Below are 25,073 nucleotides of genomic sequence, written 5' to 3'. Positions count from 1 at the left end.
AATTATGCCTGGCTCGATGCTGAGGGTTATCACATCAGACAAAACTGTATTTCTTTCGCTCTAAATGCCTTTTTAAGAGGGTTGTGTTATTAATCTGCGTAAGAGATTTGTGTCTCGTACACAGTGAGGACCAGAAGAACTATTTAAATAGCAAATCAAGGCTATTTTGGCTGATCCTCATAAACCTCAAAGGGGTCCAGACTTGGTTCAAGTTAGAATTAGGGTTAGGGTCAGGAGTGAGGGTTTCTGTAAGGGGCTCGTTAAGGCATAAAGTCAATTAAAGTCCTCGCAAAGATGCAAAAGCTGTGTTTAGGAGATTGGGTTGGGAGCAATTCTTTGGTCCCAGTTTTGGACCGAAAAAGCAGAAAATTGGCTGGTAGCAGTACAGATGGCAGAACATTGCCGCAGGGCATTGGTGAGGCGCCCTTGAGCAAGGCACCAAACCCTCAAATGCACAAAGCTCCTGTCCTGGCAGCTTCCACACTCACTTCCTGCATGTGTTTTTTGTTGATGTGTGGTGCAGGGACAGTGTAAGTGTAAAAACAGTAATTTACCCTCCGGAGACTAATAAAGTATGCTTCTCTTGTGCGTATGAGTGTGTGTGACTGTAACACAGTCTGTCAGGAGTAGCGTTCCCCGGGTGTGAGAAGTTCCAGATTCTAAATTTAGAAAGACCAAACTGAGTCCCAAACCCAACTGTGACAGCAAATGCTGGTCAAGAAATTCGGGAGAGGGAATAAAATCTCTAAACTGTCCAATCCTGCAAAGGCAACTGTTGGAAAAGCTTTATGTCCACCACCGCTGAAAATATATGATCTTTTCCCTACAACTCCCAGCCATAAATCCTGGCGACCATATTTTAGTCGCTTCAGGTTCCTCTTCAGTACTTTGTCCTCGCTGCGACCTCTCAGGTTCAGCGATTTTAGGAGGCTTTGCACACATAAACGAACACACACACACACACACACACCACACACACACACATTTGTTGCTGTTTCCTACAGCATCTTCAGGGGACCTTAGTGCTGCACCTTTCGTACTAAAATACATCCCAAAGATGCATCTGTCTTCATGCTTCTGGAGCCAGAACAGCCTTCAATGGAGCCACAGGTGCACCTACCACCAATGAACCAATCAGAAGCTTAAATAGCTTTGACACTTACGGGTGGGGGGGCTGCAGGCTGCTGGGAGCCACAACCTCTGCCTTTCAGTAAAAATAAAAAGAATGATAAACAATAAAACACAGGAAAATAATGTTGTGTTGGGAAAAAAATGCGATTAACAAACGCTCGATGAACGACACGGGTCCGCTGACGAGTCAGTGACGAGTGTGGCTTTAAGTGTGTGTGTGTGCGTGTGCGCGCCCGGGAGGAGGGGTCGGAGACTGCGCCTTGATGCTGAGCGCAGCGCTCACCTGCAGTTGGGAGAGCCGCGGAAAGTCGGAGCAAAGCTGCAGCGCACTCACGGAGAGCGAGGAGGGAGCGACCCAGCAGCCAGACCGAGAAGACGGGAATTACAGTCCAACCCGGGGGAAGAATCCCGAGCCTGCCCTGCTCCTGCCTCTGCCCTCGGCCCCCCTGGCTCGCCCGCCCGCCCGCCACCATGAGAGCTGACTTCGCGCTGGTCCTGACAGCGGTCCTCCTGCTGGACGCGTTCTGGGTACGTTTTCGCCTTTTTCTCCGCGCAGAGTTGCGAGTGCGAGGCGCATCCTCCTGAATCTGCAGGCGTCGGAGGAAAAAGCTGAAAGCTGAATAAAGTGGCTGTCGGACGCGCTCCGCCGTCGACTGCGGGCAGCTTTGGTATTCTACGTCCAAGTGCGTTAATTGGTCCCGTAACGTCTTTAACAGAACCGGTGAAGGAGCCATCCTTGCCCGTTCTGATCCCGTTTTTGTGGATCGGGTTCATCAGAGGGCTGAAATGTTCTCCATAAGTTCAAAATGTCTGCACATTCACCTCGAAGGTGGATGTCTTTGTATTTTTTACTTTAGTTTACGGATAATGATGCCGAGATTAACCATAACTTTAGTGTTTTTTTTAATCTAAACCACTTGTGAGACAGCGCGTTTCCTCTCTTTACTTTGGCTTTTGCTGATTTATGTAACAGACTGCGACGTTATTCGCTGTTTTGCTGCGTTATTTCGGTTTGAGGAGAGGACTTGGGGCGTTAAAAAACGGGCAGCTCTGGCAACCACTCGGCTCTGCGTGCGCGTACACCCGCAAGTGCCGGACTGGCGTTATTCAGATCTTCCCCTGAACGTCGTGACAGGAGATGATTCTCCTGTCTTCGTGCGGACATTTGCGGCAATAATGTGATCAGCGCTTCAGAACTCACTTCAGCGGCGCCTCGGAGCCGCAGATTCAGACATTCTCAGATGTCATGTTTCCACGTCAGTGGAGAAAGTTCTGCTCCTGCTGATTCCTCTCTTCTCTCCAAGGCTCGGTGCCAAAGAGAAGCGAGGAATCGATGGGATCTATGTTTATTGATGTCCTCCACTGTCTTCTCTTTCTTCCAGAAGAATAATGGGGCACATGCCTCCCAAGGTCCCTGCCAAGCTGGCTTCTCACAAAGCTTCTACTCTCTGCTCGTTTCCAGGGATGTACTGAAAGGCGGGGGCGTGCGTAAAGGTGAGTGGCGCCGCCGTCGGCCCGGTTTGTGTTCCCAGGCTGAGCTTATCGACGGTTCACCCACCATCGGGGGTGTGGTGTCCACGTAGGGGTTGCTGAAGTGACTTCAGGTATCCTGGACGTGACCCTGATGTCTGCTGCTGCTGTCCTGGAATCTGAGCTCGCACATCCTGGAATGTTTTGAAATGTTTTGGAATTTGCCAAAACCTGCATCTACAGCTCCGTCACCGTCACGCCATCAGGTCGCCCCGGGTTATGCGGCGCTCCTGGTTTGAGGGCCCCGATAGTGCAGGAAATGGCATCGACATCCTGCGTCTAATCTGACACCGCTCCTGCCAATGTGGGCTAATTGCGCTCCGCTATTGATCCCGATGGTTTTCCCCCCTCGTGGCTCGGCTGAGCAGCATTGTTTTGCTGCGGGCGCACAATAGCTCTTTTGTGGGGCAGCTGCGCGGCGTATATTTCTCACTCTCCTTAGCCAGAAGAGACCTGGCGGGGATGCAGCTGTCTAGACTCGCACCTAGGAACACGTGTGCGGGCTTTTTGGTAGGCAGGGCAACGCAGCATTCTGTGGTTCTGAGCTTGTTTTATCTCCTGTGGCGTTTTATTTTGCTTGTTCTGTGTTGTAAAACTAGGTGAAAATGACCGCTGAGTGTTAGTTGTTATTTCTTATTTTTTTTAGCATCAGTGTTTTAACCTGTTTGGAGGTTGGAGCTGGAGGCGAGGCGGCCTCCTGCATGGTAGTGGCGTCCTCTGCCCAGCAGGGGGTGTTGACACAATCAGAAACCTGGGGAGCGACGGCGGACGGCGCAGGAGCCGCTTATTTCAGAGAGCATTATTTATCCGCTCCGGTCTCGGAGACGGAATCGTCCGCGTCTCCGTGCGGACAGAAATTAATCTTTAGTGGAATAAGATGCATGTTTTTGTCTCATCAACACGTCTCTCAGGTTTCCACCCAGTGCCTCATTTGCTCGTTTCCTCCTGATTTTCTCCGTTTGCATCATTGAACCCTCATTTGTGGTGTTGATGATGAAGGTGCCTGGTGTCCAGATACCAGTGTGTCACAGGGAGGATCATTTGGTGGGGGGTGGGTGGACGGATGCTGGATGTTACCATGCAACAGAACCTCGGTTCTGCCGGGGAACCGCCTCTCGTTGGAACCGACAGCAGTTTTGGTGCGTTTAGCAGCGGATGATGGGACAGTGTTTAGTGTGTTCTGTACCGCACAGATGACGGCGCGCGAGCTGGGCCACAGCCAGGCGAGCGCCGACACACAGAGCCAGCTAACATAACCTCCTCCCACGTGCCCCCCCCCCCCCACCCCCCACCCCCGTCCCTCCGTTCAGACTCTTCCTGCTAATGAAAGTCAGGGTTGGTGGTTTCAGCCCAGTGAGCCCACTCTGCTGACCTTGGGGTGTGTTTGTGTTACTGGTGGATTTGGAGAGACATCACTCGACTTAAAAAATATCTGTCTCTCTGTCTTTCTGTCTTTCTTTCTTTCTGTCTGTCTGTCTGTCTGTCTGTCTGTCTGTCTCTCTCTCTTCATCTCTATTTTTTGGTCTTTTATGCTGCTGCTGTTGGTTTAAGACAAACCCAAAACCCTCCCGTCCTTGTGCCATTTTGTTTTCATCCTTTTTGGTTCTGGTTGCTAAGTAGAAAAGGAAATTAGGGCTAAAAAGGCCTTCTTGCATGAGGAGAAGAGCAGAGAGCTGCAGTTTTTCTGGGGGTTTAATATTTCCCAGCCTCTCCTCCAGCAGGCCACCAGAAGGTTCTGGGTGATGGGTTTCGCTCGCCTCCGTTTGTGGAGTTCTTCAGAAGCCAGCAGCCGGGCTGGTTCTTTGCTCCAGGCTCCATATTCTGATTCTCATTCTGGGCCTTAAACAGCTGCAGTTGGTACTGTGAGTCTACGTCCTGACCCAACTGGGAAAAAAAAACAAACCCAAAACTCTCGACACTGTATAAAAAGTCCAAACATTCTTTTCTTCTTCACCCCCCCCTCCCTCCCTCTCCGTCTCTCGCTACCATCTGTTCAAAACATTAAATAGTTTATGGCAGATTTTTTTGTGAGGAGACACTGACGCGTCCGTTTTTCCAGGGTTATTAATTACAGCACAGCAGGGGGGGTGAAATCCACCTCCAGTCTTGCGGAGCGGCGGAGACGGCGCAGACGCCGCGGTGCTGGTTTACGCTCCTCGTGCTAAAGGCTAATCTGGCCGCGGGGAGCTGTTAGCAAAGGCCAGTTGACACATTTACTGAACGCTGAGATCCTCGTCTGCGCCGCGGAAAATTAAACCACATGTTTCTCTTTTTCTTTGGCGTTTGTGGCCTGATGACGCACCTGCAGCCGCCCGCCTGCGGACACACGTGCTCGAAGTTTCACGGTCCGAATCCCGGGCCGGATCTGAATCCAGATCGGAAAAACAGTTCATTTAATTCCCCGTCCACATGTGTGAGGACCAAATGAGTATTTAAAATAAGTCATTGTATACGAATGGAAAATCTGGCTGAAACGTGACCATATACATCAGCGTTGCCGGTTTTCCATCCAGGCCGGCATCAAACGGGAAGCTGCAGCCTTTGATGCCTCGTGTATCCGCAACTCTGGTCCAGGTTTTTCCAAAGCTGGTCATTAAAAAGACAAGCAGGAGCAAAAGAGAAGAGAGAGGAAGCAGGTGGAGGCCATTCTTTTTTTTTTAATGAGTTTCCTGACACATCCTTTTGTTTAGAGAGCCAGGGACAAGAGAGGGAGGGAGGAGGAACCTGGGGGGGGGGGGGGGGGGGGAGGGAAAGAGTGCTGCGATCCTGTCGTCTCCTCTGTGCACGAGCAGGAGTCCTGCGTCGGCGTTGACGGGCCTTCTGGGGTCGTTCAGGACCAAGGTCGCGGCCCTCCTGGAGACACTAAACCTGTTTAAGTACTTCGCTCTTTTTGATTCACAGATGGTCTGAGAAGAGGGGGGGGCAGTGGTTCCTGACTGCACGATACTCTTACACACACACACACACACACACACACACACACACACACACACACACACACACACACACACTGGTGCTCACAGTGTTGCCCTTATGCTTGGATGTAGTAGCAGCAGGTATTTTGGCGTCAGCGTTTTGTCTTTGCAGAGTGAAAGCAGCCGTGCCCTCAGCTCCAGGCTGCCGATGGGGGGGGGGGCAAGGCTGCAGCCAAACAGAGGAGCTGTGAGGTTAAAGTAGCTGCAGTCCTCCCCCCCCCCTCAGGCAGCGCAGATATGGGTATAAACACACCACCAACTGGAATAAACTCCCTCCTGCTCCAGAGGAGCGCCGGCCTTGGCCCAGGCGTCCTCCTGCCCACTCACTCCTCCGCCGCTCCTCTTTGTCTACACCAGCGTTTTAATTACAGCCTAATTGATTAAGCTGCAGATGAAGTCGCGGCTGAAGTGATGACTCGGCGATGTTGTCTTTTTTGGCGGCGTCGCGTCGCCAGGAGTGGGAGCGCGGGGAGGGGAAGGGGGGGGGAAATATGGGTGACACCATCCTGCAGCTTTTCCCGCCCTAATTTAACTTTCATTTTCCATTACAGCCGGGAGAGTTAACGATGCATGATCTCCGTTTGGGTAACTTTTTCAATGAAACTCCGTGAAACCGACGCCGGATCTGCCGCAATTATTTCAAAACTCTGGAAGTTTTATATCCAAGCCAGCGGGGGGAACGTTCTCTTGTCTTCACCTTATACTGCCATCAGATTGTTATTGTTAATTAAAGAGTCCATTTCTCACACTTTCCTAATCAACCAGCCGAAGCGTATGATCTCTGAGAATGTGAGCAGGACAAATCCGAGAGCATTACCGCCTCATATGCTATTCCGTTTGCTCCGCGATTCCTCGCCTTTGTTAGGGGAGGATGAAACGGAGGAGATGGAAGCCCCCAGAAGACGTGGCTGTCTGGTAATCGCTAATTGTGTCCTGAACTCCCCATTAAGTTCTCAAGTTCAGCACACAGGCGAACCTTCGTCTCTGAAGAAGGAGAGCACGGCGAAGCGCAGGGGAGGGAACAAGGAAAGGGCCGAGGAATCAAGGGTCGACAAACAGACCGCGCTGTTAATTAATCTGAAGACAATGATGAGTCCCGGGGCATCCTGGCCTACGCTTCTCAACATGCTAAATGCTAATGTTGGACGAACAAAGGCGCCTCTTTATTGATTTTCCCGGTGGAGGGATCCTCGCGTGTTATTTGAGTCCGACTCCGACGGCAACTCCTGCCCTCGGAGATCTCGGTTCAATATGGAATTGTTCATCGGGATCACGTCGGCGGGGTCTGACGAGGCCTGACGTGGGGTTTTTTGTTTTTTTTGATCAATTTAAATGGACTTTATCTTTTACGCGGCGCCAGTCATGCTAATCCAGAAACCCACCCACCGATGCGCTGACAGAACTGTGTCACAGCGGCGGAGGAACGAGCAACAGCTCCACACTTTGATCTCCCTGGAGCTCGTCTCAGCGCTCAGTCAGTATCCACAAATGTCTGCATGTGCGAACGCACCAGAGCCTCCGTGCGGTTCTGACGCTGCGTTTGCCGACGGATCACTGGACGCCACTGGCGCCGTCGTCGTGGAAACTTCACAGGGGAGGAGGGTTTGATCACAGTGTAACGATCAGGCTTCGAATCTGTCAGTTTAATTACTTAAAAAGTGGAAAAAGAAGCTTAAAAAAGACAAATAGGTTATTATGTCCTATCATGTATTTGTGTTTCCTTCTAAAGTCCAAACACGAGCATTTCGGGCTGATTGGAGCCTTTGAACGGCCCAACGCCTGAACTGCAGCTACGGTGGCTGCTGGCAAACAAAAAGGTATTTTCCCACAAACGTACCCTCCAACATTTTCATTCCAGACAGACCTGCTGCTCTGTGGGACTGTGATTGGTTGGTACTGATGTTCTCCACAACAGACGGGCAGGTTTGTGACATCGCAGCATTTTTCTATTTGCAAGGCAAAAAAACCCCCGAAGCCCTTTTGATGCTTTTGGTCAGTGACTAAATGGAGGCTAGAAAGTCAGCCATTTTAAGCCCTGGGAAAAGAGCACTTTTAAAAACACGACCCCCCCCTCCCCAGCCTCCCATCGCTCCCTCCCTATTGTCTTTTCCAGCACATCACAGGAAGCGGCGAGGAGCGAGGGTAATAAAAGGCCCCGCTTTCCCTCCTCTGGGCCGGGGAGAATGTAGAGGAGTAGATAAGTTGTCGGGCTCTGAATCCCAGAATGATCAAAAACAAAGTGAATCCTGTGGCCTCTGAGGGAGCGCGATCCTGCGAGGCAAGAGGGGGGAGAAGAGAGCGGTGGGGCTGGTGTGTGTGGGGGGGGGGTGGAGGAGAAGCCACACTCAGAAGATAAGACGGTGTTTGCTCGTCTCTGGGGAAGAAAGAGGATGCAGAGCTGCAGACAGGTTGGCAGGCCGGCTAAATTGGACCTGTTTGAACAGAATGATGGGCTCACTGATACCATTCAGCAGCTTATGAACTATGGAACGCAGAGGCCGTGCGCGGGTGCGTGCGTGCGCGTGTGTGCGTGCGTGTGGTGACTGACATTCTTTTGGCATTGGGAGCATGATGCCTGTTTTGTTACCAGGGGTTACGAAGGGTTACCAAAGCAAAATTAAGTATCTGCAAGGAGGCAGACTTCTGTCTGGGATGTTGTCCGTGCGTGTGCACGTGCGTGTGCACGTGCGTGCGTGCGTGTGTACGTGCGTGGGTGCCAGATAATAATCCCAAACCTGAATGTAAAAATGAAAGGATTACAAAGTCAGGGTCTAATCCAGCCGTCCATCAAGGCTTATTAGCAAACATAGTTTCCTGAATGCAGCAGTGAAGGAGTGATTGGCTGGGTGGGGTGTGTGTGTGTGTGTGTGTGTGTGTGTGTGTGTGTGTGGTGTGTGTGTGTGTGTGTGTGTGTGTGTGTGTGTGTGTGGTGGGGGGGTCAGGTTGAAATGAAAAAGGCACAAGAGCTGAATTAAAAGAAGACTGAGGAGGGAGAGGCAACAGCTCTGAAGTTTCTGCAGAGTTCTTTCATCTGCCTTCTACTCCCAACTTTGCCAATCATTGCCCCCCCCCCCCCCACACACACACACACACATCCACACACACACACACACACACCCACCAGCACAGGCTCCACCAATGATGCTGCAGCTCCCAGGTTAATTGTGAGCAGCAATTTTGTTCACTTCATTGTATCATCGTAGGTGTTTTGGTGCCTTGTTGACCCCCCCCAGCACCAGCACCCCCCACCCCCCCATTCCAGCTTCCTCCTGCCGCTCGCTCCCCTTCATCCTCTCAGGTGTCTAATTTGCCTTGAAGCTTCGAGGAGGTGGAATAAAGATGTTCAGATGGGTTATTAAGAATTGATTCACCAGGGTGGCGCAGCGAGACTGAAGGGAGCCTCCCAGGCCGACCCCCCCCACGTCAGGGGAGGGGGGCAGGTCAGCCACGTGCACGGCCGTCATGCAGCTGTGCTCCGGACAGCACGTAGATGAGGGATCACAATCGCACGAGGCTTCAATGCTCAGTGGTGAACGGGCACAAGAGTGACGGAGGAGGTGCGGCGTCTTATCTCCAGCAGCACGTGCCCCCCCCCCCCCCCCCCCTCACTGAAGCCATGTCAGCTGCAGTATCTTTGACAGTGGGAGTGTGACATCATACTGGCATAAAAATGTTCCGCCACGGGACCGAAGGATTCGAGAAAGGTGCAGTTTTTGCTGTGTGTTTCCGTCAGGTCACCATGGCGATCAGCCCCCCCCCCCCCCCCCTTTAATTTATGAGATTTATTCATAGTTTGGCGAATCACAAAGTTTAGTGGTGGCATTTTGACACTTCCTGCTGCGTTTGAACAAACTCGCAACACAAAGTTTGATGTCACAAGATCAGAAGTAGATTTTCCCGCATCACTTCAGCCACCGGGAGCTCCGCTCGCCGTCGGGAAAGTTCTGTTTTCTCTTCTGCCAAATGAAAATGAACCGGACAAATGGAAGCGGAGCAGATGCGGAATAAAGAGGCTCAGTAGGACGTGGATAAAAGACGTCCTATAGCATCGCACAACAACAACAAGGGCGACGTCTGTGGGATGAAAACGATGCAGGGAGCAGTCGGAGCCCGACAGCAGCGTCTCCGCCCCGTGACGCCGGATATTATCTTGGATTTGCTGTCAGCTCCAGGAGCTTTATTTAGCTTCACACGGCTCCTTCGCCGCTAATCACGGCCACCTTTTTACATCCAAACATTTATTTCAGTATCAGTTCAGTGTTTTCCTGCTGGTTTGTGTAGAATCACCAGTTAAGTTGCTTATCTCCAGTAAAACTAGTTTTCCGCTTCCATCCCAGTGACTGGGAACGTCGACTGTAATCGTATCCGTGTCTCTCCGGGCAGAAGAGCCCCCAAAGAGGGCTTGTGTTTTCAGAGGAGGGGGGGTGTGGAAATGCTGAGCTGGTTGTGGGACCCGATGGGCGGAGAAAATGGAGATAAATGATCCGGCGTTGAAGGGCAGGGCCCCGTCGTGTTACCGCCGCCGCCGGCGAATATTCCCTGGAAGTGCTCGGGCCTTCTGCGGAGAGGGTGGAGACGTCTTTCGTCCTCCGTCTGTATTCCTTCTCTGCTAAAGGAGAGGCGGGATGAAGCAAGGCCGGGTGGGGAGAACCTTTTCTGATGGGTGGGATGGGGGGGCGGAGCCTCGCATCAACACCAAATGACAGCTGAACGCCTGGCGCGTCGACGCCAGCGTGCGGATATTTCCGCCCTTGCTCGTCTCCCGTCGGGTCAGGTGGTGGAGGAGCGATCTCGTTTGTTGCTCTTGTGTGTCAGCACAGCAGCTATTTGTCCTCCAGATGCAGACTAATGAATCAGGCGCGGCGCTGGTGGGCCCGTATTAGTCTGGGTGGAAGTTTCTTTGATGTGATTAGCGCCGCGCGCGCCGCTGACAAATCGCGCCGTCCTCTCCTCACGGCCGCGGCACCGATCGCTGCCAGAAAACAAAGGAGCTCCTTTCGCTGAAGGTGACGCGTCGCCGTCGGCTCTGGACTGGATCGGTGCTCGGGAACGGGACTCGGATGCAGCCTCGGCCGGAGCGCTGCCTCTCCAGGCAGACCTTTAATCCATGACGCCCCTGTTGGTGAGGCGTTAGCCTTTAACGGCCCTGGAAGCAGCTGCCTTTAAGAGTCACTGCGTCTCCAGAATCCAGCTGGTCGGACTGTTCCTGGTCCAGTCCGAGTAGTTGGACCGCCGACATATTCCCCTTCTCTGAAACCCTGACAGGAAGCAGTTTAGCCTTCAGGATGAAGCGTTTGATCGTAAACATGTGCCACCGGGCGTCACGTCCCGACCACGGGAACGCTGGACCCGGATCAGCGCCGGAGTTCAGACAGGCTGAATTATTTCCTCCTCCTGTGTTTGCAGTGGGATTTATCCGGGGAGCGAACAGATGCGGCGTCCAGTCGTATCAATCGGGCAGATTTAGGGAGATTTTCCAGGTATTGAATTTTAATTTGGCCGCTGTGCTCAGAGGGATGTGTGCCGCTGGACTTGGTTCTGAAACTTTTTGAATAATGGAAGTCCAGCAGTTCAGCTAATTATGATAAGGCCTGATGAATTAAACAAGAGGGGCCCGGGTGGAAGACAAAGAGGTTGTATATATTCCACCTATCTGATGGGACGTCTGTACGTCAGGTTGAAGGATTCCTCTTCGGGACATCTGCTCATCATCCAGCCTGAGGGAGGGGCTGTTGGGAAACCTGCCCAAAAACAGGCGGGAATGCTGGATTTCCTCCATTTTCTGCAGCGGCGAAGCACGCCAGACGCCACACCGGCACCCCTCCACCGAGCACCAACCCGATCGGCCCGTGCCCCCCCCCCAGCCCCCCGTCGGTCTTTTACTCCGGCGAGTGGAGACTCTTATCATCGATTTTCTCTTTTCTCTCACTTTCCTGCCTCCGTTGGCTGCAGTGCCTCCTAACTTATCTGGGCCTGACAGGACAGAACGGTGCTGCAGTAGGAGGGCACTCAAGGACAGATTAGATTGTTTAGGCCTCCTTCCTTATTTTTCATACTTCCTGCTCTGTGTTCTGCCACCCATGTGATGTTTGTTGGTTCTTTTCCTTCTGGGGCTGTATTTACCTCGTTACTCCGCTCCTATAGGGCCGCTTTCTCGGAGTTAAAAAGAGGATAAATTAGCATATTTGACAGGCTGTTTGTGCGCCTCCACCGGCTGGAGCGGAGTGTTGGTGCTGGTAGCGCCTCCCCTGCCTGAGCCGCGGTTATTACCGAGCCTCACTGCCTCTGCAGGAGTCAATGAAGCTGAACTCATTGTCTCTCTACATGGAAGTCAACAATTGTGCGAATTCCCTCGCGACATCACAACCACGGCTAGACCGACTGCCTGCATTTTTCATCAGCCTCGGTGTTTCTCGCTCCGTCCTTTGTCTCACTTTTCTCTCCCTCTGCCTCCGTGTGTGTGTGTGTGTGTGTGTGTGTGTGTGTGTGTGTGTGTGTGTGTGTGTGTGTGTGTGTGTGTGTGCGTGTGTTGCTTCCACATCCCATTGAGTTCTACAAGGGGTAATTGAGCTTAAGAGTGTTGTTATTTAATTTCCTTGTATGTATTGCTAAATTTAATTTGAATTGTGCGGTCTGTTTAAAATTGCAAATTATGGCTTAATCTGTTTTGCACACCCAAACAGCTCGAAGGCGTCTCGGTGATGTTCACACATTTTAATGGATTTTTGACTTTCACGTCTGCACCTCTGGGTCCAGACCCCCTCCGGGTGAGTGAAAACGTGACCCGGTGCTGCCCACGACTGTGCTGGGGTTAAAACTGGCACTGAACCGTGTTCATGGTGGGGGGGGGGTGGCGCGGAGTGCAAGGGAGGGCGTGTGGTGGGCATGCAGGAATGGGATCCAAACCCATGTTGGATGTGACTGGCTTGGAGGTGCAGGATGAAGCGGCTGCTGAGAAATGTTGAGGGAAACAACATGTTGCCATGGGAACACAAAAACATTAATTGTCCGAGCTTTTCTTTTTGGCGGTATTGTGGGAACTCGGCCAGCGTATGTTCCCGAGAGATAAGCGTCGTTAAGGGGAGATGTTTGGCTATTTCAGGCCGACTCCGTGCGCTCGTCCGTGCACATGTGAGGTTGCGCGGTACGGACCCGTGCAGGAGGACAATACCGATGTCATTAATGCAGCCCCATTGTCCAACAGATTGGCCGGAGGGTTCTTATGCAGGCTAAAGTGAGGGACGTGCAATTAGCGCACAGACAAAGAGGGAGGCAGCGGGCCGTTTGCTAGCTGCCTGCCGGGTTCGTCGTTTGGCACCAGTTAACTTTAGCTGAGAGGTTCTAATTTAGTCTGCAGTCATGTGCTGTCTCACAAGCTCCCACCGTCATTAGTTTTCCTGTTTATGTCTCCTTAATAGGCATCACATCTTGGTAAAGAAAATATTCAAACCAGTTGAAGTGAAGCGTTTAACCTCGGGCTCGCAAAAACGTGGCCTTTCAGTCGTTAATGGACGTGAACCGATCTCAGACGGTAAAAGCACGAATCCTCAGCTGATTTAGTCATCTGGAAGAATCGCGGGGGGGTTTGAAAACAGATCTGTGGGGGAGAGAGTCATCATTTTACCGAGGAAGGAGCGTTCGCACTTCCTGAGGAGACCCGCGTGTTTGCATTGGCCTTTACCGGCAAATGTCGCGCGAAGCAATCAGGCATCAAGGCCGCTCCGAGGGTGAGGCCCCCGGCAGCGTCGGGCTGGACAAACATCCTGGAAATATAGAATAAGACCCCGGCTGGTTTCAGAGCTTCCCTCCCAATGTCAGGTGGGGTTTTTCCAGCTGCCATGATGAGGTCATCGAGGTTTTCTTTCTTTTTGCTCGGAGCAACCTGCACAGTCTCAGAAATTTGGAAAAGTTGAGGATAAGCAAACTTGCTGGATGTTATTGCGGATGGTATTTGGCTTTTTTGTGTTTTCCGGGGGTGACATTTAGACTCAAAGGCTAATGGGATGCCTGTATCCGTCCTGCACTCGCGAGCTCTTTGGCGAGATCAGGGCTGCCTAACCCGCCCGCCTCAGCCGGACCGCCGGGAGCCTTGATGCGAGCTCTCTTCAGACACGGAGGGGGGCTTTGAAAGCGGTCGCCTTTTTTCATCCGGTCCGAATATTTGGATGGCGGTAGATTAGCACAGCGTTGGTCTCTAGCGGCTTGTCCGACTCATCTCACAGAAAGAGGGCTGCGGGGAGGCCGCGGCCAGAATTGTCTGTTTTAATGGAGGCGGGGGACTCGTGGAGTTCTGCCCTTCCAGTGCCGAAACGAGGCCTTCCTCAGACCAGTCATTTATTCAGTCTAAAGGCTCATTTATTCTGGCCCAAGGCTCTGTTGTGAAAAACATCTCTAATGATGATAGTGATACCCAGTGGGGTAAGACATTTGAGCAATCCTTCATCTCCCATGAGATCTTTTATTGTGACCCGTTCTCTGACCCTCGGGGAGATTGCTGCCCACTTGAGCCAGAATCCCCGTTTGACAGAGCTCAAAGGCCGTCTCATCCCCTCTGCTGGAGTCATACATCACAATTCCACGTCCCTGGCATGTTTTATTTTCCCGTGCACTTTTGTGCTGCAGACATTTGGTGGAATTCGGGTAATGGATACTTGTTTCAAAGAGGGCTGCAAATATAAGGCAGTCCTACATTTGGAAATGGTTATGGAATCGTGAGCTCCTCCAGGTTTTTAGAGAGCTGCATGAAAGGAGGACGGCTTCCTTTCATTTTTCCACATTTGAACATTTTCCCGGCTCCGTGAGAACAAGCCGTCGTATGTTTTACTACTCAGATCAGACTTCGGTGCGCCTGATATCCAGACACGGTTTTGTTTTCCATTTGAATTTGGGGTGTTGAGCTTCTGGATCTTTATTGATAGAGACATTTGTTAACAACTGATCAGATTTCCAGGATGTGAAAGGAAACATTTTTTTTGGGATGGGGGTTGAATGTGGATGAAGATCAGAAGACTCCACAGCCTCGAGAGCGGCTGCAGCTCTCCACAAAGAGCAGGAAGCCTACACCAGGCTACCATGTGGAATTAATCCTCAAATAAATGTTCTACAATGTGCCTTGGTAAACAAAGCTACAAAGCTAACATGTCTGCTTCTATAACTGAGTCTGGGTCTGAGATGTTTGAAGTGGGTCACTGGGCTCCTTTACAAGAACCCATTCGTTACCAGATAATGGAAGCTATTTGGATTGAAGAATCATGCTTGTATATTCAGATTTATATGAGGTTAGAGGTCGACAATGGACTACAAATATGGCGGACAACCGAAGGCAGCTAACGCTAGCGTTGAACAAGACGAGAGCCACGGTTTGGCTCACGTAAATGTGTCACATCTGATTATTCCAACGATCTGATTATTTCCGGTCATGTAAACAGGCCAAGTGTCCGATGTAATGTTTCTTACATACGATGACATCATAATAGTGAAGCTCAGAAGCTAATCGCGATAGCCAGATCTCAACCGCTGGAGGCAGCGTTTGTTTGAATTCAGCATCCAAAGCCAACAAATGAAATACGTTGTACTGAAATGTCAAAATTAAGGAAAAGATCAATATCGGGACCAGAGCTCTGTCTCTGCCTCTCCCGCTTTCTAAATGTCAATTGCTCTTTTTCCAAAAAGGCACTAAAATCAGCATCAAGTAGATGTTTAGGAGACGGCGAGCAAAAGCGAGGAGTTGGTTCTTATCTTGAAAATATCAAGGCAATTAGAAGCAGGCTATCATTTACAAATTAAGCCTGACATTTTAGGTGGCGGATGATAACCAATTGAACGGCGTTTTGATCATATTTGCGAGTTTTCCTCCTTGATTGGACAAGAGTGCCATTTCCTGTTCTCTCCGTTCACAAAGCAACGAGGTTGTGTGGCAAAGAGAAAAGCTGTGAATTAAGCTTCCAGCCTTGTTGATCCTAATGAAGCTTTTCATCATTTGTGCTGAGAATAATGACGAGAGCGAATTGCTTTGTACTCACCTCGTTGGAACCCGACAGGTATAAACAGACATAATTAAGCTCCGAAATACTCTGTGTTTGTATGGAAGTGAGTTAAATCTTTAACTTAACAAGTTTTCAACTTTTCAGGAGGCTTAATTACGTGCTTGTAATTACTTTCTGAAAACAACGGTTCTGCCTAAGAGGCTAGCGGAGAACACGGCAACTGATTAAACCAAACCTTCTGCTTCTGAAGCCCCAGTTGGCCTCTATAGAATATATACCATTAAAACAGCCTCCAGCGGTTCACGCCTGTAACCTTCAGACATTCAAGTCTTCCTCGGGATGGCTGGACGATAACGAGTCAACCTAGAACCATCTGTTCCGATCATAGCACTTTATCTGTGATCCGGTTGGGCTGTGACATGTTAGTAAGAGATTCGTCCCAGATAGAGGAGGAAACATCAACCGACGCGATGAGACAGAGCCGAGCCGACGGGCACTCCTGAACGCCGGCTCGGCTCACGCCGTCCCGCAGGAGAAGGCCGGCAGCTCCAGAACCTGGATGTGAGGTCATCTCCAGGAAGGAGAAGCCTTCCTTTACGCTCAGATACCGAATGTATGCAGAGGGGGAGCTGTGGTGCAGATAGAGCGGATCTGGACCCACTGGAACCTCGGAGATGCATCTCTCCCATAATGAGATAATGCATGCATTAATCCTGCAGGGTGTCAGTAATAAATACCCCGCACGTACAGTTGCTCTGTGCTTCTGACCCCTGGGGGGGAGTAGTTTCAGTTCAGTACAGATCTGCTCTGTTTTGCTGTCGGTGATGGATGTTCTTTGATGGTTTGTTGGGGAAATTTTGATTCTCCGCGAGTTAAAAGTGAATATAAAGTAGCGGAGCAATTAAAGGAATGGCAGCGAGAGTGTTGGTGATTACGCAAACAGCAGCAGGCGGCCGTCAGACATTTAGAGTTTTCATTTCAAAATGCGCACGTGCCAATTGGTGTTTGACGGTTGCACAAAGTCAGGAAAAAATGGTTTGAGGCCAGACTCAACTCTGATCCCGGGAGGAGTTCCGGGGTTTAGGTGCTGTGTGGATCGCAGCCATGACTCACTCTTCCCGCATTAGCCAACTCCTGTTTATGTTAGCCTAGACCTTCGTGATTGACATTTCCTGGACATCGCTCGGCACATGGCAGCGAGGTGTGATGGGTAATTACTGAGGACGTGGCCTTATCTGTGGTCGCTCCCTGCTCCACAAAGACAAGGGGAAAAGTGTGGACAGGAGGTGAGAGTGGTTCATTATCTGTCCCCTACAGGCTGGTCCTGGTACTACAACCAACCACGGCGGTACGTGATTGGAGTTCCCAGCAGGAGGTCACCTCACATCTACTCATCTACTCAGTAGGGACAGGCCGATATAACAAATCTTCTTATAGAGTCCATCCTCAGAGCCAGAGGCTTTTCTTTGGTTGGTGTGGGGTTCGGAGGTAAATATCAGCAGTTCGGAGACGCAGACGGAAAGTTTAAGGTTTGAAGAACAAAAGTCAGTTCAAAGTTGCTTCAATACCAGAGAGGAGAAGACAGCCCAATGAGTGTAATCTTCATCAGCCTGGGGACAGATTCCTTATAGACTTGATGCTGGAGATTCAGGTCGGCGGTGGCGGAGTGTGTGTGTGTGTGTGAGTGCGTGTGTGCGTGTGTGTGCGTGGTAGAGAGAGACCTCGACAGATTAGATATTTTCTGTTTGTGTCGATGCTCCGCTTACCATATTTCCTCAAAACTCCCCTCCAGACTGAACGTCTGGCCTCGCTCTTCCTCCTTCCTGTCTGAGGTATCTGACGAGCTGCAGCTCAGACGACAGCAGCAGAGGGAAGAGGAAGAGAAGAGTGGTCATTAATACTAAAGGAATTGATCCGCTGGGGTCTCGGCGGGCTCGCCTGTCTGCCTGTGATTGTAGCGTGCTCATTATCCATCTCTGCTCCAGGTAATTACTGGCTTGTTTTGATTGGAAAGCTTTTAATTAGCTGCTCATTAGCATTGTTTAATTAAACTCACCCCGTGCCTTTTATAAAGCTGGAGTGTTCTTTCCCCACCTCATTAAATGTTATTAGTCATATTGGGACTGTGGGGGAACTGGTGGACATGTATGCATCTGCCTGTTCTAATAAAAGCCATATTTTCATCATATTGAATTATTAAAACTGCTTAAATAACAGGAGGAGGAAGAGGAGGAGGAAGTGAGGGGAACTATCGGCACTGCCGGCATCGTTGGGACCTTTGGAGCCGGATTAAGTGGAGCGGCGGGTGAGGAGGTGAGGAGCGTGAGATGAAGTGTTGGAGGACAGTGCGAAGGAGAAGCTTTAGAAGAGGCAGCCGGAAGAGACACAGAGGAATCCCGTTCTCCGTCCACGCTTCCCGTTCTCCGTCCACGCTTCCGGATTCCTGCTCTTTCCCATGATGTCGTGAGCCCTTCTCCTCGCTGCCTCCTCTTTTGCCTCACTCTCTCACTCTGACACGGGATCCTGTGTCCTCAGCCGGACACTTTTCCCTGCGTGACTTTGTCCTCTTACGCAAGAGTGCACGTACGGTGCGCATCTGTCCGCGCGGGGGCTGCACGGCGACCAGACAGCCCCCGGTTTTGTGTTCTCTGCACGTCCAGTTCGAGCCTGACAGCGAACAAAGTGTCAGTGTCCGAGGGCGGAACGAGATCAGGCCCCGCGCGTCACCGTGTACCCCAGATCTGCCGCTCCGGAGCCCCGCCGGCGAGGACGGGCCAGCCGGCTGCACGGCGTGAAAACGAGCCGTGCGTTTGGAAGCGCGGAACCGGAGGAGAGTCAGCAGAGACCTGAGCGTAGTAGGAGCGAGCGTAGATTCAGCCTGCAGGCGTGGGGGAGTGTCTGGACGTCACATGGCTGACCGAGCTCGCCCCCCCCCCCCCTCCCGAGTGTCTCCGCCGTCGAGCGACCACAGGGGGAGTAAAATCAATCTCGGTTTAAATCCAAACCAACAAGGCTTCAAAATCCAGACGGAGGAGTAGAATTATTCCAAACGTCTCCAGTTGATTCATCTGTTTCTGCTTATGTACCAGCGCCTGTTTTGAGTTTGCAACATTAATCGGAATAAAGGAATTCATCCTCCTCTTATTTCCTCCCGGGCCCTCCGTGACCCCCACGGCCCCCCACGGCCCCCCACGGCCCCCCCACAGGGAGCGAACACCGAGCATCTGCCATTTAAGCTTTAGGGACGCACATTTATACGAGGCTACGGATATATGGAATTATCCTCTATCACATCTCTAGTCTTTAGCTTGGAAACAGCCATGATGATACTCCGTGCTGCCCCCCCCCCCCTCCCCGACCCCCCCCTCCTCTTCCTCACAGTGCATTTATATACATTAGGCCTCCGTCTCCTCGGAGGTGAATTAAATCTCTGCAGCTCCGGCGTTCTGCTCCATCTTCCTGCAGCTCAATTCCCCAGCGGTGGTTCCCACTTCCGCAGCAGTTTGTCTCCGTGGGGGGAAGAAGCGGCGCGCCATCAGGACCCCCCCCATTCCAGATCAGGCCCCTGAACGTTCCTGGAGAGCTATGGGACGCTCCTTTGACACAGGTGCACGGAGACGGGCGGGGTGATTTTTTTTATTTTTCTCACATACGGTCTGGAGGCCCTATGAAGCCATTAGGGAATCTGGGGAATGCACGGAATTGTGGGGAAGTGCGGGCTGCTCTCGAGCACGCTCCTGTGCGTCTGCACGTGTCTGCTGACTCAGTTTAAAGACACACGTGCAGAAAACAGAAGAAAAGCGTGTGTTTGGGGATTTCGAGTCTACGGTGAGTGACCCAAAAGAGGGGCGCGTGCACGACGGCCGACCCCGCAGCTTCTCCCGGTACTTCCTGGATGATCCCACGGAAGCGTCGAGGAGCCGAGCGCCGGAGAGCAGCGTTCCCAGGGTCCAGACGAGATCCGCCGCCATCAGCAGTCCGCTCGGATGGAGTTGGACGCGCGGCGATACTTCAATTCATCCCTCTCACTCTCAAGCCTCCTCTCTCATCTCCTGGTCACTTCATCAACCCCTGGCAGAGGCGGAGGGAGCGGATCAGGAGCGGGGGGGGGGGGGGGGGGTCCTGCAGCATCAGCTCTGCTGGCTGAGACGTCTCAGCAGTTCCTGCTACATAAAGAGTTAACATGTCCGAGCTCCTGACTCCTGCTAATCCTATTACTTGGGAGTGCTGCTCTTAGAGGGCTCCAACCTCGCTTTTATTGGAAATCCTTTGCCGTTATAAAGCCTTTTAGCCTCTGGCTGGGCGATTGCTCTCATAAATCAAGTTATTGGGCTTTTGGCAATTCTCTCATGTTTGTATTATTGCGGCGTTGCGTTCAGATATTTGACACAGCCCGCCGCTCTGTCACCGGCGTCGTAACACAAACTAATTCACCTCTCCGTCTTCATACACCTGTTTCTTTTATGTTTCAGTCGTTTCCTGGTTTCATCGGTGCCCATCAGACTAAAAAAAAAAGAAACCCAATTCAGACAGAGCGAACGCTCACCAGCGCTTCTAATTTCCTCCTTAGCTGGTCTCTAAACGTTTGTGCTTTGTCACTGCCACCACGTCGCAGAATAAATTTACTCCTTCACCTCCCCGCTCCTCTTCCTTCCCGCTCCGTAACTCATCTCATTTCCACCTCGCGGTGGCTGCAGCGTTCCCCGCCTCTCTATTCGGGAGCGGGCCCGGCGGCCTGCGCCGCCGGCTGCTCCGCATTCCGGGGGCGGCGCCGTCTCTCGGAGCGATTGCGGTGGTGGCGGATAGGTCAATTGGAAGAAATTGCGTTTCAGCCACCGTGGAGCCGAGGCGAGAAGGAACAAACTGGATATTAGCCCAGTCCGTGTAGGCTGACGTTGTTTACAAGATCTATCTGCCCCCCCCCCCCCCCCCCCCCCCCACCCACCCCCCGCCTTCCACCTTGGTGTTCCACTCTGGTCAGCTGGAGGAATGAGGAATTAAACAACTACATACAACTGTCACTCATCCGTAAACTCAAACTAAGAGGGACTAGTTAATGGATCCGGGCGTATGCGCGCCAGGCGGTGCCGCGGCCCGTCTGATCTGACGATGCTATCTGTAAAATTCATGCGCCCGCTAATGGAAGCTGGCATCGGCAATTTCCGCCTGAGACCTTTTGTTGTTGCGATGAGTAATTAACAATAGCCGAGCGAGATGTGGGCGTGAATCTTTAATGGCGACAAAGCGAGCAGACGGCGTTAAACTACCGCTCCTGGATAATTCATGGTCTTTGACAGTGATTGGTCGGCTCCCTCCCCACCGCCAGCGCACGCTCCTCCCTACATTTCCCAGGGTTCACCAGGAGAATACTCGGCGCGTAGCTTCGCCTCGTGTTGCATTTATGGTAACGAAGGGTTTCGTTGTGTTCGCATGTGCTCGCTGCCGGAGCTGTTGCACGAGCGGTGACCTCTGACCCCTCTGTCAGAGCTTCTACAGACCTCCACAGCTGGAGAAATCTTGGTCCAAAGCATTTATTTTTTTATTTCCTCGTTTAATCTAGTAGTTGTTTTTTTTTAAAACTTGGTCAAACATGCAAGCAGCAACAGGCTCCACCATCAGATCACTTCCCAGCTTCAAGCAGGTCCAGAAACTGATCGTCTCGATCTGAAAGGAGCCCACGCGGAAGATGGATGGAGCGATTATCAAGGAACATGCTTTGACTTTTACTACTCGCTTTTCACTTTTCCCTTTTTCCCCATTTCCTTTGCACCTCTGAGTTATTTTGTTACATCTGAAATTGATTGCCTCATTACTCAGCATTTTCTTTTGCTTGCCTCCCCCTGTTTTCTCCTTTCATCAGCCTGTTGGAGGAGTAAATAACTATTGATTCAGCTCAGCTGAAGCTCACCACCTAGCTTACATTGAATTCTCCCGCGCTTGTTAAACGTTATCTGCCGCCACCTGGTCCAAGTACGCTGACGTGTAATCATCATCGGTGGCTGGTGTGGCCCCCTGTTGGGTATCCCACAATGCATTTCACCTCAGCCAGCGACAGAAGCGGCAATGACGGGACATATGTACGAGAATGCTCTCCAAATGTTCCTCATTGTTAAGCTTTGTCTTCTAGCATAATGCTAATATCACACGAGCCGTAACAGTGCTGATATAACTTCTTTAACCCTAAATATATTCGTGAAAATGCTCTCTTTTTTGTTCTTGTATCTTCATTCAGGGCAATGCTCTGTTGCTAACCAGGTTAGCGCCTCTTGCCTTTGGATACTGTGACCCAGTGATTGACATGCTCATCCTGCCTGTGGTCAAACCAGAACCTGTGGATTTTCGCGGGTGCAGGAACAACTTTAGTCTTTTTTAAATTCAGCAGTAGATTCCAGTGAGTCTGACGTGACAGGCGTTTGTTTAAGAGCGGTCTTTATTATGACAGCGCGCAGATATCGCCGCAGATGCTTCACGGTGACTGTGCTGATGTGTTTAATGTGCTCATTAAATCAGCGACGGCGGCGCATGTGTTCCTGCTCGGCGCGCCCGCATGTGGGAAAGTCATAATTCAATCTGCAGCCTCTCTGGTTAGCCACATGTTCTGATGCCTGCAGCAGGCCTTGATGTAGCCTGACACCGCACCGGAGCCGCAATCTGGAGGAAAGCCGCGGCTGCCAGGAGCCGCTGGTGGCACGGCGAGGCTCCGGACCGGCTGCGTGGCGTTCAGGGAGGTTAGGGGCAGGCCGCGGTTTGGCATGCTTAGCACGCGGGGGAAATTTGGTTTGCCAGAGAGGGCAGCATCATCCCAGTTTACCTTTGAATTTCAATCAGGCGCTCCGTAGAGGTTAGCGAGCTAAAACAATCCCGCCCATCAGGACGGAGACGTCTTGCGGCTGCGCCCAAAAGAAAAGAGGCGACATTTTTATGAATATATGTTATCAGGCGAAATAAATGAACCTGAGGCCCGGAGAATGGAAGTGGCCGATGTTTTCGTGCCCATCTTAAAGGGACGACTCACTGTTGACATGGTGTCAGCCCTGTCACCTCGGTTTTAGAGAAGGCATCAAGCACGTGCGCGCGAGCGCTGACCCGTTTAGCTGACCCGACACTGGCCTCAGACTTGAGCTGCTGATTGAGACAAACAGACAGCCAGATCATCGGGTCGCCTGCGTGGTCGAAGTGAGATTCGGGGGAATTAGCGTTGCGTCATTACAAGCTGTGTCATATTTGAGTCAGACGGAAGAAGAAATTTAAAAAACAAACCTGAACGACGGCTCTTCAGGGTGAAAAATGGAGGGAAAGCTAAGCTAACGCAGTTAGCTAACGCTGTTGGACTAATGTCTTGTACGGACTTGCGTCCTCCGTATTGAGAAACCACTAAAGAGCTTAAAAAAAATAGCACTGAAGTCTCGTTAATCCTCTGTAAATCAGATTAAAGTGAAAATGTTCCTCGCAGGCAGAAGCGTTGGAATAAGACGGAGTGGAGCGACGAGACACTTGTGATGACGCGGCAGTTTGGTTTTCAGACCTAATTAATCACTTTCAGGCAAATTTCTGTTTTCACAGAATTTCTTTGCCGATTTAATGATTTTCGCTGCCCAACATAAACCTGAAAAAAACCCCAAACTGAAGCAACAGCGCGACTGGAGTTAACTGAATTGTAAATTGCTTGACTGTTACTTGACTTTTACATCCACGCGGGCGTTCGTCTGGGCCCGGCGGGGGTGGGGGGACGGATTGCTGTTGCCAGGGAACAATTGAATCTGCGGGGGTCCCAGCGGCCGGCGTGCGGCTGCATTTCCAGGGCGCCAACAGGAGCATTTTTCACCGCCCGAGCCTCCGTGGCACCTCGGTTCAGCGGTATTAATAATCTCCAAATATTGGTTTTCTCCCTAGTTAGTGAGCTGGGAGCCCCCCCGACCCACGGCCGTCCGTGAAGATTGAGTCAGCAGCGTGCACGGTTTTGGGCTCTTATTAAGCCAATTACAGCCTGCGGCCGCCTCTGGTGTCGTCTTGTTTGGGGCAGAAGCGTCTGCCTGTTGTTCCTGGGAACGCGCAGCGGCCGTAGCGTCGGAATTCCTCGGGTCGCGCCGGAATGCTGCACTTGTTTATGCGCCAGAATATGGATGTGTGTAAACAGGAAGCGTGACAGTGGCACCAAGGGGTTTCAGCGCCTAAGTGGGTGAACGGTAAATAGAGAGAGGGGGAAGCTGCGCATTGTGAAATCCCCATCTGCTGTAAAGTGGGACGCTGACACTTTCAATCTGTTCGGATTTGCGTTTGCCCCCCCCCACCCCCCACCCCCGAGCCCTCCACGCTCTCCCTTCCCTCTCCTGGATCCAGGGGCTGGATCCAGGAGTAATCACAGATCAGGTTTCCGGGGTTCAGTCGGCTAACGTTAACCAAACATACGTCTCAGGCTCTGATGGGAGCGGGGGCCACATGACCACTTCCTGTTGGGACGGACAGACTAGCGGCGGAGTCACAACTCTCCAGATATTTTATTTCTACTGTGAAGAACAGTGGGGGGCACACGGGTCCGAAGCGCTAAAGGATTAAATATGTCACGACAGATGCGGCTGAAGTCGGTGTCTGTTTGGATTTACAGTGGTTGCAGACGTTGAGGGGAAGGTTGGAACGCCGGGAGCAGCGCGAGTTATCCGTCTTTCAGAGAAAAATGTCCCCCCTGAGCCGGCGCGAGCAGCGCGTCTGCTAAATTCATCCAATTGTCAGCTTTTTCTCCAGCTCGCTCGGGTCAAGAAAACTGTTTTATTGGATTGAAGGTGAAGTTTTACCCGATATTCCGGCCTTAATGCGATTTCCACGTTTGCAGAGTTCCATCACGTCCTTGTGGTTTTCACATTTACCCTAAAGAGGTTTTTTAATACAGGATATCAAGTGTGGACTCGAAATACAAGCAGGCCAAGACTGGTTCAATTATTTCATGTTTCCACTGCCACGTATGCTCTGGAACACTCTCTCTCTCACACACACACACACACACACACACACACACACACACACACACACACACACACACACACTGAATCACATCTGAATCTCAGGCTGCGTTAAAGAGCTCCCAAACTCTTTTCCTCTGTCATAATTACAGCGCAGGTGAGCAGCCAAACTTCCCGTCTCGGCCTTTTGTTCTTTACACTTGCAGAAACGCGGCGTTGCAAAAATGTCAAAGCCATTACTGCATCACTGGCGCCGCCTGCACTCAGCGCTGCTCCCTTCCACTCCTTCAAACACACCTGTCTTCTTAAGTGCTCACATAATCACACGTGCACTTTAAAGTCACGCGTGTGGCCGTGGCTGTTTTTTTTTTTGCTGTGACGCGTCACGCCTCAACACCACCTCCCCCCCCCCCCCCCACCCCGGTACGACCACTTAAGCAGCAAGAGAGCTCGTTTAGCTGACGACCCATCACATTTGTCTGCTCCGAGGCTAA

At 51.5% G+C, this 25,073-nt stretch overlaps 1 protein-coding gene across 1 annotated transcript in view; it reads left to right on the top strand.

The window, feature by feature from the left end:
- The first annotated feature begins 1,379 nt into the window (after nucleotides 1-1,379).
- LOC130529841 (cadherin-4-like) overlaps nucleotides 1,380-25,073 on the top strand; it is a 132,159-nt gene continuing 108,465 nt past the window's right edge. The window contains exons 1-2 of the mRNA XM_057040462.1: nucleotides 1,380-1,659; nucleotides 2,514-2,625. Of these exons, the coding sequence (XP_056896442.1) occupies nucleotides 1,603-1,659; nucleotides 2,514-2,625 (169 nt within the window). The 5' untranslated portion in view covers nucleotides 1,380-1,602. The remainder of the gene's footprint in view (nucleotides 1,660-2,513; nucleotides 2,626-25,073) is intronic.

The sequence above is a fragment of the Takifugu flavidus genome, chromosome 8 (assembly GCF_003711565.1).
Source record: "Takifugu flavidus isolate HTHZ2018 chromosome 8, ASM371156v2, whole genome shotgun sequence".
Classification (NCBI taxonomy): Eukaryota; Metazoa; Chordata; class Actinopteri; order Tetraodontiformes; family Tetraodontidae; genus Takifugu; species Takifugu flavidus.
The sequence above is the reverse complement of the archived record's forward strand: the minus strand, read 5'-3'. Positions and strand labels throughout refer to the sequence as shown.